The 15,524-nt window shown below is 42.5% G+C and overlaps 1 protein-coding gene across 9 annotated transcripts in view; it reads right to left on the bottom strand.

The window, feature by feature from the left end:
• The window catches only part of XPA (XPA, DNA damage recognition and repair factor), a 153,514-nt gene that overhangs the window by 43,755 nt on the left and 94,235 nt on the right, over positions 1-15,524 (bottom strand). The window contains exons 1-3 of one of the 9 annotated variants that reach the window (XM_073549723.1): positions 15,313-15,432; positions 9,537-9,768; positions 5,158-5,268 (exon numbers count right to left, since the gene is read on the bottom strand). In XM_073549723.1, coding sequence (XP_073405824.1) covers positions 5,158-5,268; positions 9,537-9,684 — 259 coding nt within the window. In that variant the 5' untranslated portion in view covers positions 9,685-9,768; positions 15,313-15,432. Of the gene's footprint in view, positions 1-5,157; positions 5,269-9,344; positions 9,419-9,525; positions 11,952-14,775; positions 14,925-15,172; positions 15,433-15,524 lie in introns of those variants that run through there. The other 8 variants (XM_073549725.1, XM_073549724.1, XM_073549721.1 and 5 more) reach the window with 8 other exon arrangements.

Below are 15,524 nucleotides of genomic sequence, written 5' to 3'. Positions count from 1 at the left end.
TGCTAATTTTTACTCACTCTGCCATACAAAAATTGAAAAAAAGTTTTAAAGTAAATGTTATGTAGTTCAAAATTGTGCCAATAAAAATAAACTTTACCGATCTCCTAGTGGTATTGCAGGTGACTGATACCCTATATGCAGATGATGGAAAAGGCCTAAGAACTGTTAATCAACTGCAGCTGCCATAAAAAGATCCAGAAGGGGGTCTGATCTTCAGCTATGGTCCACTGACTGGGTCATTGAAGCACTAAGGCATCTTAAAGAAAAACATGGATACCTAAGCTACTGCAATGTCCTGCACATGGGGTAAGCGACATAGCGAATCAGAAGAACTATACTACATTTCTAGTTGGAAGTATTTGCTAACAATATTATTACAACTACTACATATTGGGATAGGATCCTGGAAAAGGGAATACCCCATTAAGTACTGTTTATATGCCAGATGAAGCAATCAAAATCAATTTTGAAATGCGTAACACTTTACAAAGAAGCATATTCCTGTTTCCATTGCTGGTCATCCAATAAATTGGCAGTGACCATGTGGAAGGATTAGTGTTGTGTCTGTGGTTTGCACAACTTCACTTGGTGAGCACGTCTTGATATTTCTTTTGATATATAGTGTGTATAATATATATATATATATATATATATATATATATATGAAACGCTAAACAACCCAATGTAACCAAGTCAAACACACTTCCGTGAAATCAGCCTGTACAGTTATGAAGCAACATGGATTGTGATTAGTGTTGATCGATACCATCCGATATGTAGAAATATCATATCGGATTGGATCGGCCTGATACCCCAAGAAGTATCGGTATCGCCGATTCCGATACCGGAAGTCCCATTCAAGTCAATGGGACAGAAATATCGGAATTACAAAAAAGTGTGTGGACGGTGCGTGGGCGGACACTGTGCGTGTGTGTGTGCGGGCGGGCTCTGTGCCGGCCTCTCGGGGGTCTGTGCCGATTGTCGGGGGCCTGTGCCGGCTGCCGGTGGTCTGTACGGGCCTCTGTACAGGCCTGTCGGGGGCCTGTGCCGGCTGCCGGTGGTCTGTACGGGCCTCTCGGGGGCCTGTGCCGGCTGTCGGTGGTCTGTACCAGCCTCTCGGGGGCCTGTGCGGGCCCGCCAGGGGTCGTGTGTGTGCAGGCGTCGTCCGATGGGACTACAAGTCCCATCGGGCGATGCCTGCTACAATGACACATACTACATTCATACAGCATACATATATACTACATTCATACAACATACATGCTACATATATACTACATTCATACATATATACTACATACATGCTACATATATACTACATTCATACAACATACATATATACTACATACAACATACATGCTACATATATACTACATTCATACAACCTACATACTACATACATGCTACATTCATACAACATACATATATACTACATACATGCTACATATATACTACATTCATACAACATGCATGCATACTACATGTATACTACATTCATACAACATACATGCATACTACATGTATACTACATTCATACAACATACATACTACATTCATACAACATACATACATGCTACATATATACTACATTCATACAACATACATACTACATACATGCTACATTCATACAACATACATACTACATACATGCTACATTCATACAACATACATACATGCTACATATATACTACATTCATACAACATACATAGTACATATATACTACATACAACATGCTACAGACATACAACATACATACTACATACTGCATAGAATACATACATAGACATACAGTACATATAACAGAGTACATACTCACCATCACTTGTCACTTTGATCCCCGAAGCCAGTGTCATCTGTGGAAAAATATGAAAATAACAAACAAACAATATACTCCCTGATCCGCAGAAATCCACGCGTGTCCCACGCCGATCTCCCGTGGAGAACAGCAACATCAGCTGATGCGACCGCTCTCTACGGGGCTCCAGGAATCCAGTGACGGGAGGTAGGTATTTGTATTTGGCATTGCTGTGTGGGAACTTTCTCACACAGCAATGCCAAAAGTGAGACTAGGGACTATTTTTTTTTACAGTGGCGGAGGAATACAGTGCGGAAGGATACCTACCACCCGTCATTGGATTATTGAAGCCCCTAGAGAGCGGTCGCATCAGCTGATGCTGCTGTTCTCCATTGGAAATCGGCGTGGGACCCTCGTGGATTTCTGCGGATCAGGGAGTATATGGCTTGTTTGTTATTTTCATATATGACACTGGCTTCGGGGATCAAAGTGACAAGTGATAGTGAGTATGTACTCTGTTATATGTCTATGTATGTATTGTATGAATGCATACAATACATGTATGTTGTATGTCTGTAGCATGTTGTATGTATGTAGTATGTACTATATGTATGTTGTATGAATGTAGTATATATGTAGTATGTATGTATGTTGTATGAATGTTGTATGAATGTAGCATGTATGTAGTATGTATGTAGGTTGTATGAATTTAGTATATATGTAGCATGTATGTAGTATGTATGTAGTATGAATGTAGCATGTATGTAGTATATGTATGTTGTATGAATGTAGTATATATGTAGCATGTATGTAGTATGTATGTTGTATATACAGTATGTAGCATGTATGTAGTATGTATGCATGTTGTATGAATGTAGTATATATGTAGCATGTATGTATGTTGTATGAATGTAGTATATATGTAGTATGTTGGTTTTTTTTTACATTCAACACATTAGCCGGATGATGGGACTACTACTGTCCCATCATTGGCTAATGTGTCAATCACTGTCATTGTAGCAGGCATCGCCCGATGGGACTTTTAGTCCCATCGGACGAAGCCTGCACACACACAAGACCCCCGGCAGGCCCGCACAGACCACCGGCAGCCGGCACAGGCCTCCGAGAGGCCCGTACAGACCACCGAGAGGCCCATACAGACCCCCGACAGTCGGCACAGACCCCCCCGCAGTCGGCAAAGACCGCGCATCATGATGACATCATTTCAGCAGCCAATTACAGCCACAACAGTGGCTCATTGCCTTATGGGGACTTCTAATTCCGGTATCCGATATTGAAAAAATATCGGTACTCGGTATCTGAATTCCGATACTTGCGGTATCGGAATGCTCAACACTAATTGTGAATAATTTTCTCCTGCTGTTGTGCAAATGAAACAAACCACAAATAGAAATGACTGGCAATTAGAAAGACAACCCCCTATAAAGGAGTGGTTCTGCAGGGGGTTACCACAGACCATTTCTCTGTTCTCATCCTATTTGGCTACTTTTGCATTTTGTCTTTGCTCTCACCTCTATAGGTATAGTAGCATGAGGCGGTGTCTACAGTACAACCCACAGAAGTTGCTCAGCTAGTGCGTGCAGCTCATCCAGGATGCGAGCTGTGGCAAGAACGATATCTGTCTCTACCAGCACAGTGCCCAGATCATGGAGCAGATACCAGGAGACAGGCCAGTACAACAGGAGACATGGAGGGGGGGGGGGGTATTGCAGCACGGCAACAAGGAAAACGAGGAGCATTGCCGAAGCCCTGCAAAATGATCTCCAGCAGGCCACTAACATCCATGTGTCTGCTTAAACTGTCAGTAACAGACTCCATGAGGGACTGAAATCCACAAGTGGGTGTTGCGCTTACAGCCCCAATACCATGCAGGGCGAATGGCATTTGCCAGGGAACACCAAGATTGGCAGATTCGACATTGGCGCCCAGTGCTCTTCACAGATGACAGCAGGTTCACACTGAGCATGTGTGACAGAAGTGACAGAGTCTGTTCTTCTGCCTGCAACATCCTTTAGCATGACCGGTTTGGCAGTGTCTCAGTAATGGTGTGAGGAGGCATTTCTTTGGAGGGCTGCAAAGCCTTCCATGTGCTAGCCAGAGGTACCCTGACTGCCATTAAAGTACCGGGATGAGATCCTCAGACCCATTGTGAGACCATATGGAGGTGCACTGGGCCCTGCGTTCATTCTGAAGCATGACAATGCTAGGCCTCATGTGGCTAAAGTGCGTCAGCAGTTCCTGCATGATGAAGACATTGATGTTATGGAATGGCCTCCCATTTTTCAGACCTGAATCTACTTGAGCACATCATGTCTCATTACATGGAGAAGACACACACTACTGAGCATCATTTCCTTGTCTGGAGGCACTTTCACTTAAGTTGGATCAGCCTGTAATTTGAATTGTCACTTTAATTTTGAGTATCAATCCATATCCAGACCTGCATGGGATGTTAATTTTGATGTATCGCATATTGATCATTTTTATGCTTTATTGTTCTCAATGGATTCCACTATGTAATGAATAAAGATCTGCAACTGGAATATTTCATTCAGTGATGTCTTGGATGTGGTATTTTAGTGTTCCCGGTATTTTTTGAGCAGTGTATATTTATTTGGAAGAGAACGAGGGACACAGACTCGTTCTGTCGAGCGACGGAGGAAGGGGGAGTTCCAGTGTTAGAATTCACACCAATCTAACAGTCATCACCTTTCCAAAGGATAGGTGCTAACTTGTTTAGACTGGAGTTTCCCTTTAATGGAATGTTCAAAAACATGTTTAATGTTTCAAATATTCTTGCAATAAAAATGTCAGCTTTTGAGAACTCTGCTTGCTGTCATTTAAAAATAAACATCATAGTTTCCTTCATGTGACCAGACATCAGCTCTGTTCATGTGAAGGTCAGCTTGTTACAGTAGTTATCAGAGACGTGTCTTTTGAAGCCATACACCTGTGACTCCATCACAAGATCAGGACAGATTTCCATTGAAATGAGTGAATGCAAGCAGAGATCCTGATTGCCAAGAGTAATCAGGGTAAACTATATTGGACAATTGGGTAGCTTTCTATGATACAATTACACTTACTCATTAAAACCAAAATACTCCTTTACATTTTTTTGCGCAGAAAGATACAGAGAACATACAAGTTTAGACCATTTGCAGGTCTCCTAACCCAAACTTGACAGCCTCATACATGTTTATGACATGGTAAAGGTTGGGTCAGGAGACCCTTTGCCAGTCCACACATCACAGTCCATACTTGGACCATGACACACGGACGTGTGAATGTGGCCTTAACTATGATTCATTTGGCAATTTGGAATATTTTATTATCTTACCTGGCTGATGTACAACATTTTCGACAGTTTTCTCTTCTGTGTTTTCCTCTTCTATAAAGAATCCTCCACCTGAATCCAAGATCTTTGGAGGAGCCTTCATAGCAAAAATCCCTAAGTAAAAGTTACAGAGATTTATAAAAAGAGAAAGAGAATTTTCAAGAATCCTCAATACTAGCATGAGTTACCACCATAACAGCTCCTGCAGACGACCATATGTTTTCTCATCCGAGAGAATTGGGTCGAATGGGATCAAACTGAGCATGGTATGATCAGATTTTCCCGGACGAGGAGACTGAGAAAAAAAATGTCTCCATCTTCTCCATTCTGACAGTTGGTGGAAATTTGACTTTCAACAGACTCATTGACTTGCATGGCCAAGTCTGATTCGAATATCAGATCAAACTCAGGAATGCAGAGATTTTTTTTTTTTCCTCAAACTGACTCGGTCTGTTGAAAAGAATCTGAAGTGCACATTGGTCCAGGTCCAAGCTGATGTTTTGTCGTATCACACCCCGACCCTTAATACGCTTGTCTCCACGAGCCTGCATGCTTTCCACACCACAGACTGTTGCGAGCAACATAAAAGTAACACTATATTTGTAGACAAAAACATGAATGAGACAAACAGCCCCATAGAATAACATTGGTAAGAGTACAATCTGATGTTTTGTCAGACTGTACTCAACTGAAAACATAGTGGTCTACCCGAACCCTTAATCTTGAGAACAAGGCTCTGGAGTGCCCTCTGAATACAACTATGGACCTACATGTACTCGTATACTCCTGCTCCATTTCATCGTGTACAGTCCTCAGCTATCTCCTTTAGGCTGAATTCACACATCCATATGACATGCTTTGTAATGCACCGACCGCCTGCAGGTCTCCTGACGCTATGGTGGTATGCAGTGTAAGTACTTTCTAATATGTGGAGATGGAGGAGAAGCAAAAGAGTAGGTAGTGGGGAAAGGGTAGACACTCTGAATTGAACTGTAAGTTTGTTACAGAAAATCATTAAAGGGTCTTTCCATATACTGACCTCAGCTTTCACCTTTGCCAAAGGTCATTAACCCCTCAAGGGCCAAGCAATTTTACATTTTTGCGCTATTTTTCCCTCATCTTCCAGGAGCCATAACTTTTATATTTTTCCACCAACTAGCTGTACTTTAGGATGGTATCAATTTTATCATAGAAAATGGAAAAAAGCAACAACCCTCAAAGTAAAGGGAAACTGGGAAAAAAAAACCGCACTTCCTAAATTTTTTTTAATACAGGGTTCATTCTGCAGTAAAAATTACCTGGAATATGATTCCCCAGGTCAATACAATTATGACGATACCAAATTTCCATTTAATTACCGGTAGTTGAAAACTAAAAATTGGTAAATTCGTAAAAAAAAAAAAAAAAAAAAAAAAAAAAAAAAAAATATTCTGCTAGAGTCGCCATTTACCAAGATCTATAACGCTTTTATTTTTTGGTTATATTTTTTGGTCAATGAAGCTGTATATGGTCGTTTTTTTTTTGTGGTGACCTAATATTTTGGGTTTTTTTCTACCATTTTAAGATGTATACAGTGCTTTGACTACTTCTTACTGGATTTTTTTGTGGCGCTGCAGTTATCAAAAACATGCAGTTTTTGCATTTCAATTTTTACTTTATTTTTTTATTATTAGGATATGTTTCCACGGTCAGTATTTGCTGCAGAATCCAATCCGCAGTGTCCAGATGTTACAGCATAGTGGAGGGGGTATTATGAAATCCCATATCCACTATGCGTGCTGAGACGCTTCTGGCTTCCCTGCGTAACGGGACATGCGGCTTCTTTTTAGACCGCAGCATGTCTATCATGCGGAGACACTCAGTCTCCACAAGATAAATATCACAGTCCAATGTATAGGATGTGGTGATTCCGCATGGTTCACTGATCACATGCGGAATCACTCCGTGTTCAAAAGCCGACGGAGCGGAAATGTGCTGCGTCCAAAGCGCTGGTAATACTGAACGTGGAAACATACCCTTAATGACTGACTTTTCTGGAAACAGTGATAGCAAATAGGTATTTATTTGTCAGGCTAGTTTCACATTAGCGCTTTTGAGCGCAGCGACTGCCCGCGCACGGCCGCCGCTAAGCCCCGCCCCCTGCCTCGCCTCCGGCAGTAGCTCCGCCTACCGGCGCATGACGCTGCATGCGTCCTGCATCTTTATCACTGGGGGCGCAGGCCGTGCGCAGTATGCGTTTGGCGGCGCATGCGTCCTTTTCACAGTGCGCCGAGCGCAACCAAACTGCAGCAGGTTGCGTTTGGCGCTGGTCGGCGCACCGTGAAAAGGACACATGCGCCGCCAAACGCATACTGCGCACGGCCTGCGCCCCCAGTGATAAAGATAGGGGACGCAGGACGCATGCAGCGTCATGCGCCGGTAGGCGGAGCTACTGCCGGAGGAGCGGCAGGGGGCGGGGCTTAGTGGCGGCCGTGCGCGGGCCGTCGCTGCGCTAAAAAGCGCTAATGTGAAACTAGCCTTAGCTGGATATAAGAACTGGAATTCAAATTTTTTAAAACTTTTTTCTACTTTAGTACCCTTAGGGAAATTGAACCTGTGATCTGTTATTTACAGTATTTAGGAATATTGAAAGTCTCCTATGATGCCCAGCTACAGGTTGGAAATCACTGAAAAGATCACATGACACGCATGGGGGAATACAGCTGGTCCCCAATTGTCATAGAAATCTATTGGCTCTCCGTAATTGTGTGGCAAGGGGCCAACTGGCACCCGAACTATAGTCCGGGCCTGATCATGGCACTGATATGCCATTGCCAATATTGACAGTGGCATTTAAGAGGCTGACAGCAATGATCGGGGTGTACACGAATCTTTGCTGTTGAAGGCAGATGTCATCTTTAGAATATCATTTTCATCTCCCTCTGTGGAGCGGGCTTCAGCTTTTGAGCCAACTCCAATGTCCCTAACACCTTGACATGTATTAAGGTGCTAAGCCTTGCCTAAACATACAATTTTCCTACTTATGTTTGCGTTTTTCCTCCCCTTCCTCCAAGAGCCCCCTTTTTTTTTTTTTTTTTTTTTTTTTTTTACACTTTTCCAGTATCCTAGCCACAAAGGTTTGTTTCCTATGAGATGAGGTGTAGTTTAAAATTATGCAATTCATTTTACCACATAATGTACTGGAAAATGGGAAGAAAATTTTAAGTAAGATAAATTGGTGAAAAAATACAATTCAGCAATTGTTTTTCTTGGGGTTTTATTTTGCGATATTTATTGTATGGTAAAAATGATTTGGAAAACACGATTCTGTAGGACAGTACAATACCAAAGTAACAGAATTTTTATTTCTAACACAAGTGGTGAAAAATTATTCTGATATTTGCAAAACTTGTGTGGTGACTGAAAAAAAAATGCAATTCTGGGGATTTGATTTTTTTTTTGTTCTCTGTGTTGTCTACCGTATGGGCTTCATAACTTTACATTTTGACAAACCGAACTTTAAAAAAAAAAACAAAACAAAAAAAGGAATATAGGTGATCAAAACATTGTATCTACTCCAAAATTATATCAATAAAAACATTGGCTTGAGGTTGCAAAAAGCAAGCCCTCACACTGCTCCATATCCCAAATATTGAAAAGGTTACCATTCTGCAAAAATGGCGACAAACAAATTTTTATTTATTCATTTTATTATTTATTTTTACAAATTTCTGTAATTTTTTTTCATCACTTAAATAAAACAAAAACTACGTGTTTGGTATCTCCGTAATCGTACTAACCTGAAGAATCATATTAACAAGTCAGTTTTACTGCAAAATGAACACGATATTTTTTTTTTTTGCTATATCGCCGCACTTGGAATTTTTTTTCCTGTTTTCCAGTACATCACATGATAAAACAGATGGCGTCATTCAAAAGTTAACCTGTCCTGCAAATAACAAGACCTCTCATTGCTAAGTCAATGGTAAATAAAAAGTGATGGCTCTTGCAATACAAAGGAAGAAAAAAAACGAATGTTCAAAAACAAAAAAAATTGCTCGGTCCTTGGGGGTTAAGGGACGTGAATCTGTGTTTGTCTGATACTATACTTTTATCCACAACTCCCTATTAAGCTTAACCTGTGGCTGGATTCACAGGGGTAGCAAAATTATAGCAACTGGGACATTCAGCAGGTCTGAAACTCAGCATACCTTTAAATTAGCTGTCACTAGCTGTGGTAGTGGTCAGATATGCGCAGTATAAAGAGAAGAGGACCATCATTCTGTTTAGTGGCCGCTCCTGCAGATCAGCTACCATTCAAATGATTAGAAAAAAAAACTATAATACCGAATAATAACAAAAGAGAAGAAATGAGTGAAAAAGAGTATTCACATTCTTTTCACCTTCACCAGTAGGGTACGGTCTGCTGGCTAGTCTGGCTTGTCTTAACATCAATGCCCGCTGTCTATTTCGCTCTATCCTTGCCCGAACAGCAGCTGGCAATGTCTTCTCTTCATCGAGCTTAGGGTCTGTCACCTGCTCAGAGTCCATCCTGATGGACACAGTATCCTTATGCCAATTCAAGAGTTTATCAGCTTAAACCACAGACGAGAATGAAGAACCAGGAAGAAGTGGCTATAAAAGAAGACAAAAATATGGATGTATTTAGCAGAGAAGGGCATCTTACACTGTTCGACAGACAACACAAGAATTTATAACAGACGACCTGATACTTAATAATCTATTATATACTTACCTAAAATTTTCCGGACGTCCTCGAATCCCACAATCCACCGTGCCGCACCGGAAGAACGCCGTCTGCCATATTGGAATACCCAAGAGATTCCAATATGGCACCCGCTGGTGGTACCAGGCCCTTGCGCAGTACCACCAGCGGGACACCCACGCCAGCTCCCCGCTAGGACCCGCCACCGCCTGACTACACACGCCAGATCCCGCCACTACTTGCCCACACACCTCCGTGCAGTCACAGCAGGCAGGAAAGCCTGCGGCTTGCAGCCTGTGCTGGAGATGGGGTGCGGGCGCCCTCTGATGGCGCCGCACCACATCTCCAGCACAGGCCGCAAACCACCGTTATTTCTGCCGGCTGTGATTGCAAGGAGAGCACTGTGGGGGGAAGAGGGACAGCCGCCACCCCAGCGCCACAGAGCTGCCCCCCCATCGTGATGGCATCGGGCCCACATTAATAAATAATAACCTTTATTTTTTTATAACGCTATCTTACTCCGCAGCGCTTTCCATACATTATCATCTCTGTCCCCGAAGGGGCTCACAATATAAATTCTCTATCAGTATGTCTTTGAAATGTGAGAGGAAACCAGAGTACCCGGAGGAAACCCACAGGGAGAACATACAAACTCCTTGCTGATGTTGTTCTTGGTGGGATTTGAACCCAGGACTCCAGCGCTGCAAGGTTGAAGTGCTAACCACTGTGATACCTGTTCTGACACTGTTGCTTTAGTAAAATTCCACTATTCCTGTGATATAGCAATTCTGAAGAATCTTCTCTTACAATTCTACATTGTGTTGTTCATGTTGTTCCTCATAGAAATTCAAGAATAAATTGACAATTGGGTGTTACCAGTTGGCGAGTCCCTACGCAGTCAAATACTATCCAATCGTTATCAGACCGTAGGGACACACCCATTTAACAAAGAGAATGGGAGCACTCAGATGTCCCTTTATCTATAAAATTCACAGAAATAACAGAGGAATACCACACCATTGAGGTCTGAAACCAGATGCTTCAAAAATTGGTAATATATGGGGAACACAACTATCTGGGCTTTAAATATCAGATCCCTGCCAGGCATTTACCAAATAGGCAACTCAAAATCTAAACACAACATGACTGTTTCCTTAGCTGTAGCCTTTGACAAAACAGGTGTTCAGTGAGATATAGCCCATGGACAAGGGCTGCGGAGAGACAAAAAGAATTGAGTGATCAAAAACATTTTTTCAACTTGGTATCATGCAGCTATTTCATAGGGTCACATCATGGTATGTCGCTGGTTGCAACATTTAGGTGACAGCATTTTTTCAGACAATCTGCTATGTAACTTTTATGTGACTCGCTGTCGCGTGACTATTTTGGAGAAGAGATTTTGAGTTAAAAAGAAATGAATAAGTCACAGACAGGTCGTAATCACGTGACTTGCATTAAATTCTACGGCATGCGAGTTATGGGCGATTTGCTACCAGCGGCAAAATCCACCACATTTGGATACATGTGGCTGTCGCAGAAGGTCGTGATGTGCGCAATACCATACAACATAATTAGATGCAATGTCACAATATGAGATTTTAGTGTCACGCAGCATAATTGTTAGGAGTTCGACCATCAGCTATTGATGACGTGACCAATGGCTAGGTCATGAATATCAGATCAGTGGGATTCCAACATTACCCTCCACCAATCCCACAGTGTCCGGATGTACACAGTGTACACAGCTGGAACATCATAGCTCCATACCATGTGTAGTGGTCGTTCCCAGATGCTTCAGTTCAGCTCCAACTCCTGAAGTGAATGTGATCTGCGCTGCAGCACTCGAAAAATATATGCCGATGTGGCGTTGTACTCGAGCACTGCTTACTATAGGACTACCACTAGACCAGAAACTAGATGATTGGTGGCAGAGCTGTATCTTGGACCCCGATCTGATAATATATCTCAAGGATAATTCATTTTCCCATTAACACTCAACGACAGATACAGTGCGTTGCGAAAGTATTCGGCTACCTGGAACTATTCAACCTTTTCCCACATATCATGCTTCAAAACATAAAGATACCAAATGTAAATTTTTGATGAAGAAACAACAACAAGTGGAACACAATTGTGAAGTTGAACGAAATTTATTGGTTATTTTAAATTTTTGTGGAAATGCAAAAACTGAAAAGTGGGGCGTGCAATATTATTCTGCCTCTTTACTTTCAGTGCAGCAAACTCACTGCAGAAGTTCATTATGGATCTCTGAATGATCCAATGTTGTCCTAAATGACTAATGATGATAAATATAATCCACCTGTGTGTAATCAAGTCTCCGTATAAATGCACCTGCTCTGTGATATTCTCAGGGTTCTGTTTGATGCACAGAGAGCATCATGAAGACCAAGGAACACAACAGGCAGGTCCGTGATACTGTTGTGGGGAAGTTTAAAGCCGGATTTGGATACAAAATGATTTCCAAAACTTTAAACATCCCAAGGAGCACTGTGCAAGCGATCATATTAAAATGGATGGAGGTTCATACCACTGCAAATCTACCAAGACCCGGCCGTCCCTCTAAACTTTCATTTGAAACAAGGAGAAGACTGATCAGAGATGCAGCCAAGAGTCCCATGATCACTCTGGATGAACTGCAGAGATCTACAACTGAGGTGGGACAGTCTGTCCATAGGACAACAATCAGTCGTAGACTGCACAAATCTGGCCTTTATGGAAGAGTGGCAAGAAGAAAGCCATTTCTCAAAGATATCCATAAAAAGTGTTGTTTAAAGTTTGCAACAAGCCACCTGAGAGACACACCAAACATGTGGAAGAAGGTGCTCTGGTCAGATGAAACCAAAATCAAACTTTTTGGCAACAATGCCAAACGATATGTTTGGCGTAAAGGCAACACAGCTCATCACCCTAAACACACCATCCCCACTGTCAAACATGGTGGTGGCATGATGGTTTCAACCTGCTTTTCTTCGGCAGAGACAGGGAAGATGGTTAAAATTGATGGGAAGATGGATGAAGCCAAATACAGGACCATTCTTGAAGAAAACCTGTTGGAGTCTGCAAAAGACCTGAGACTGGGACGGAGATTTGTCTTCACCAAGACAATGATCCCAAACATAAAGCTAAATCTACAATGGAATGATTCACAAATAAACGTATCCAGGTGTTAGAATGGCCAAGTCAAAGTCCAGACCTGAATCCAATCGAGAATCTGTGGAAAGAGCTGAAAACTGCTGCTCACAAACGATCTCCATCAAATCTCACTGAGCTCGAGCTGTTTGCCAAGGAAGAATGGGCAAGAATTTCAGTCTCTCAATGTACAAAACTGATACTGATAGAGACATACCCCAAGTGACTTGCAGCTGTAATCGCAGCAAAAGGTGGCGCAACAAAGTATTAAGTTAAAGGGGCCAAATAATATTGCACGCCCCACTTTTCAGATTTTGAATTTCCACAAATTTAAAGTGACCAATAAATTTCTTTCAACTTCACAATTGTGTCCCACTTGTTGATTCTTCACCAAAAATTTACATTTGGTATCTTTATGTTGATATGTGGGAAAAGGTTGAAAAGTACCAGGGGGCTGAATACTTTCACAAGACACTGTATATACAGCATGAAGCGAATCAGGATGTGAGGAGCAGGCTCAGGAGCTGAGCCCACTATACACAGACAGATGTCGGCTATGTTACATAGCCGACGTCTACCTCTAAAAGCAGCTGCTGTTAACTCTTTAAATGCTGCTGTCAATCAACGAAATTTAAGTTCAGCGATTTGGCCTAAACATTCATCATGGCGCCCATCAGCTCCCCCACAGCGCAATTAACACAACAGGTCTGCTGAAGGGTCTCATAACTATCATTTTCATTCTCCTGCGATGTCCAGCCACAGGCTGAACCTTATACAACACCGTGATTTTTACTATATACAGCAATATTGTGGTATTGCAATATATAGTACAAGAGATAAAATAACTATATATACTAAAAGGAAAAAAAAAGGGAAAGTGTCATTTTTTTGTTTTACATAGATCACTTTATTAAGCCACTAAAATGGTAAAAAAACTAATTGCTATACAAGTTTTAGTATTGACGGCATTTTTGTGGCACAATTAACACTGTAAAAATGAAACCTAAAAGAAATAAATGGTGAAATTGCAATTTTATTGTTTTTTCACCATTTCCCCACACGTGGGAATTTTATTCCCCATAAGCTATATGGTAAAATGAATGGGGTCATTCAAAACAATAACTCGTCTCGCTAAAAATGTCTTCATACGACTATGCGGGTGGAGGAGTGTTGAAAAAAAAAGTTATGGCTCTTTGAAGGAGAGGAAAACATTACGACATAAAATTAATAATTAAGTAGTGCACATCATCAGATACAACATGTCGAAAACCCAAATTGACTGCAGTTTAGAATGTATTGCTGAAGGCAGTCCTGTTATGTGTCTGTTTCTAGGGAATAACGTACATACACAATTAAAGGGGTTGTGGGATTAAATCAAGTTAAGACCTATCCACAGGATGGGTGACAACTTATTGATCAGTGAGGGGTCTGATCGCTGCAACCTGCACTGATCAGCAGAGCTGGGAGCTTTTATCCCTGTCAGAATCAAGTGGTAGTGCGTGTGCCGGACCAGTGCTCCATTCATTGCCAACGTGGCTGCGCTCGACTTTTTCCAGCAGCCCAATAAGAAAATGAAGGGAGTGACGTCAGGCATCCAACCTTCTGCTCCAATCGCTAACGGGGATAAAAATCCCCCAGTCTCATCAGTTGGACCTCCGCCAGTCAGTAAGATATCAGCTATCCTTAGGATAGGCAATAACTTTTTTTTTTTACTAGGCAATCCCTTTAAGGCAAGGAATACAAGGTCTCACATCTAGGGTTCCTACCTGCTGTCGCTTTGACATCTACATAATACAACAAAACGCCAAGCATGCTAAGTTTGTGGCCCCAACGATTCACACGTCATATTCCACGGGGCACGAAAGTGGTCAGTGGCCATGAGAACTGCCCCCTACAGACATCCGTGGCTCTTCTTTCGATTAGCCAACCTGGTGCGATCATCCATGTGGCATCAAACCAGGCGCACTAATCAAAGGGAGAGCCACGGATGCCTGTAGGGTCGGTTCTCACAGCTCATGTCTGACGATCACAGACCACTGTCGTCACGTGCCCCGTGGAATATGATGTGTGACGAAATCCGAAATGCAGCCTCACCGCTGCTGACCGGCCGCCCAGACCACCGGGAGCCAGAATAATAAGCTTGTAGGGAGAAAGACAAATAACCTGTCCAGTGTCATAACACCCAGGTCTAATCTCACTGCACACTCGTGGCCAGACGGCCTGTGACCGAGCCCCAGAGCGGTAATGTCACCCTGCACGGGATGTTCGCACAGCCTCCACCGACAACCGCAGCAGTCCCGTACCGAGCGCTCACACCACAGACAGTAGTGCACGGAGGCCCGGATGTTGTGAGGAGACCGAACGCCTTTCCGGGTTACATTGTAGCCACGCCCACCTCCCAGGTTCTTGGCTGCGTGTGTACATTAAGGAAGCTCCTCCCACAGTAACCCAAGGTAGAGCGCTTTACAGTAAGGAACAGCACAGAGCGATTCTAGTCAGCACACAGCAGGCTGAG

This window comes from Dendrobates tinctorius, unplaced genomic scaffold (genome assembly GCF_039654945.1).
Source record: "Dendrobates tinctorius isolate UK_male_01 unplaced genomic scaffold, ASM3965494v1 ptg000160l, whole genome shotgun sequence".
Classification (NCBI taxonomy): Eukaryota; Metazoa; Chordata; class Amphibia; order Anura; family Dendrobatidae; genus Dendrobates; species Dendrobates tinctorius.
The sequence above is the reverse complement of the archived record's forward strand: the minus strand, read 5'-3'. Positions and strand labels throughout refer to the sequence as shown.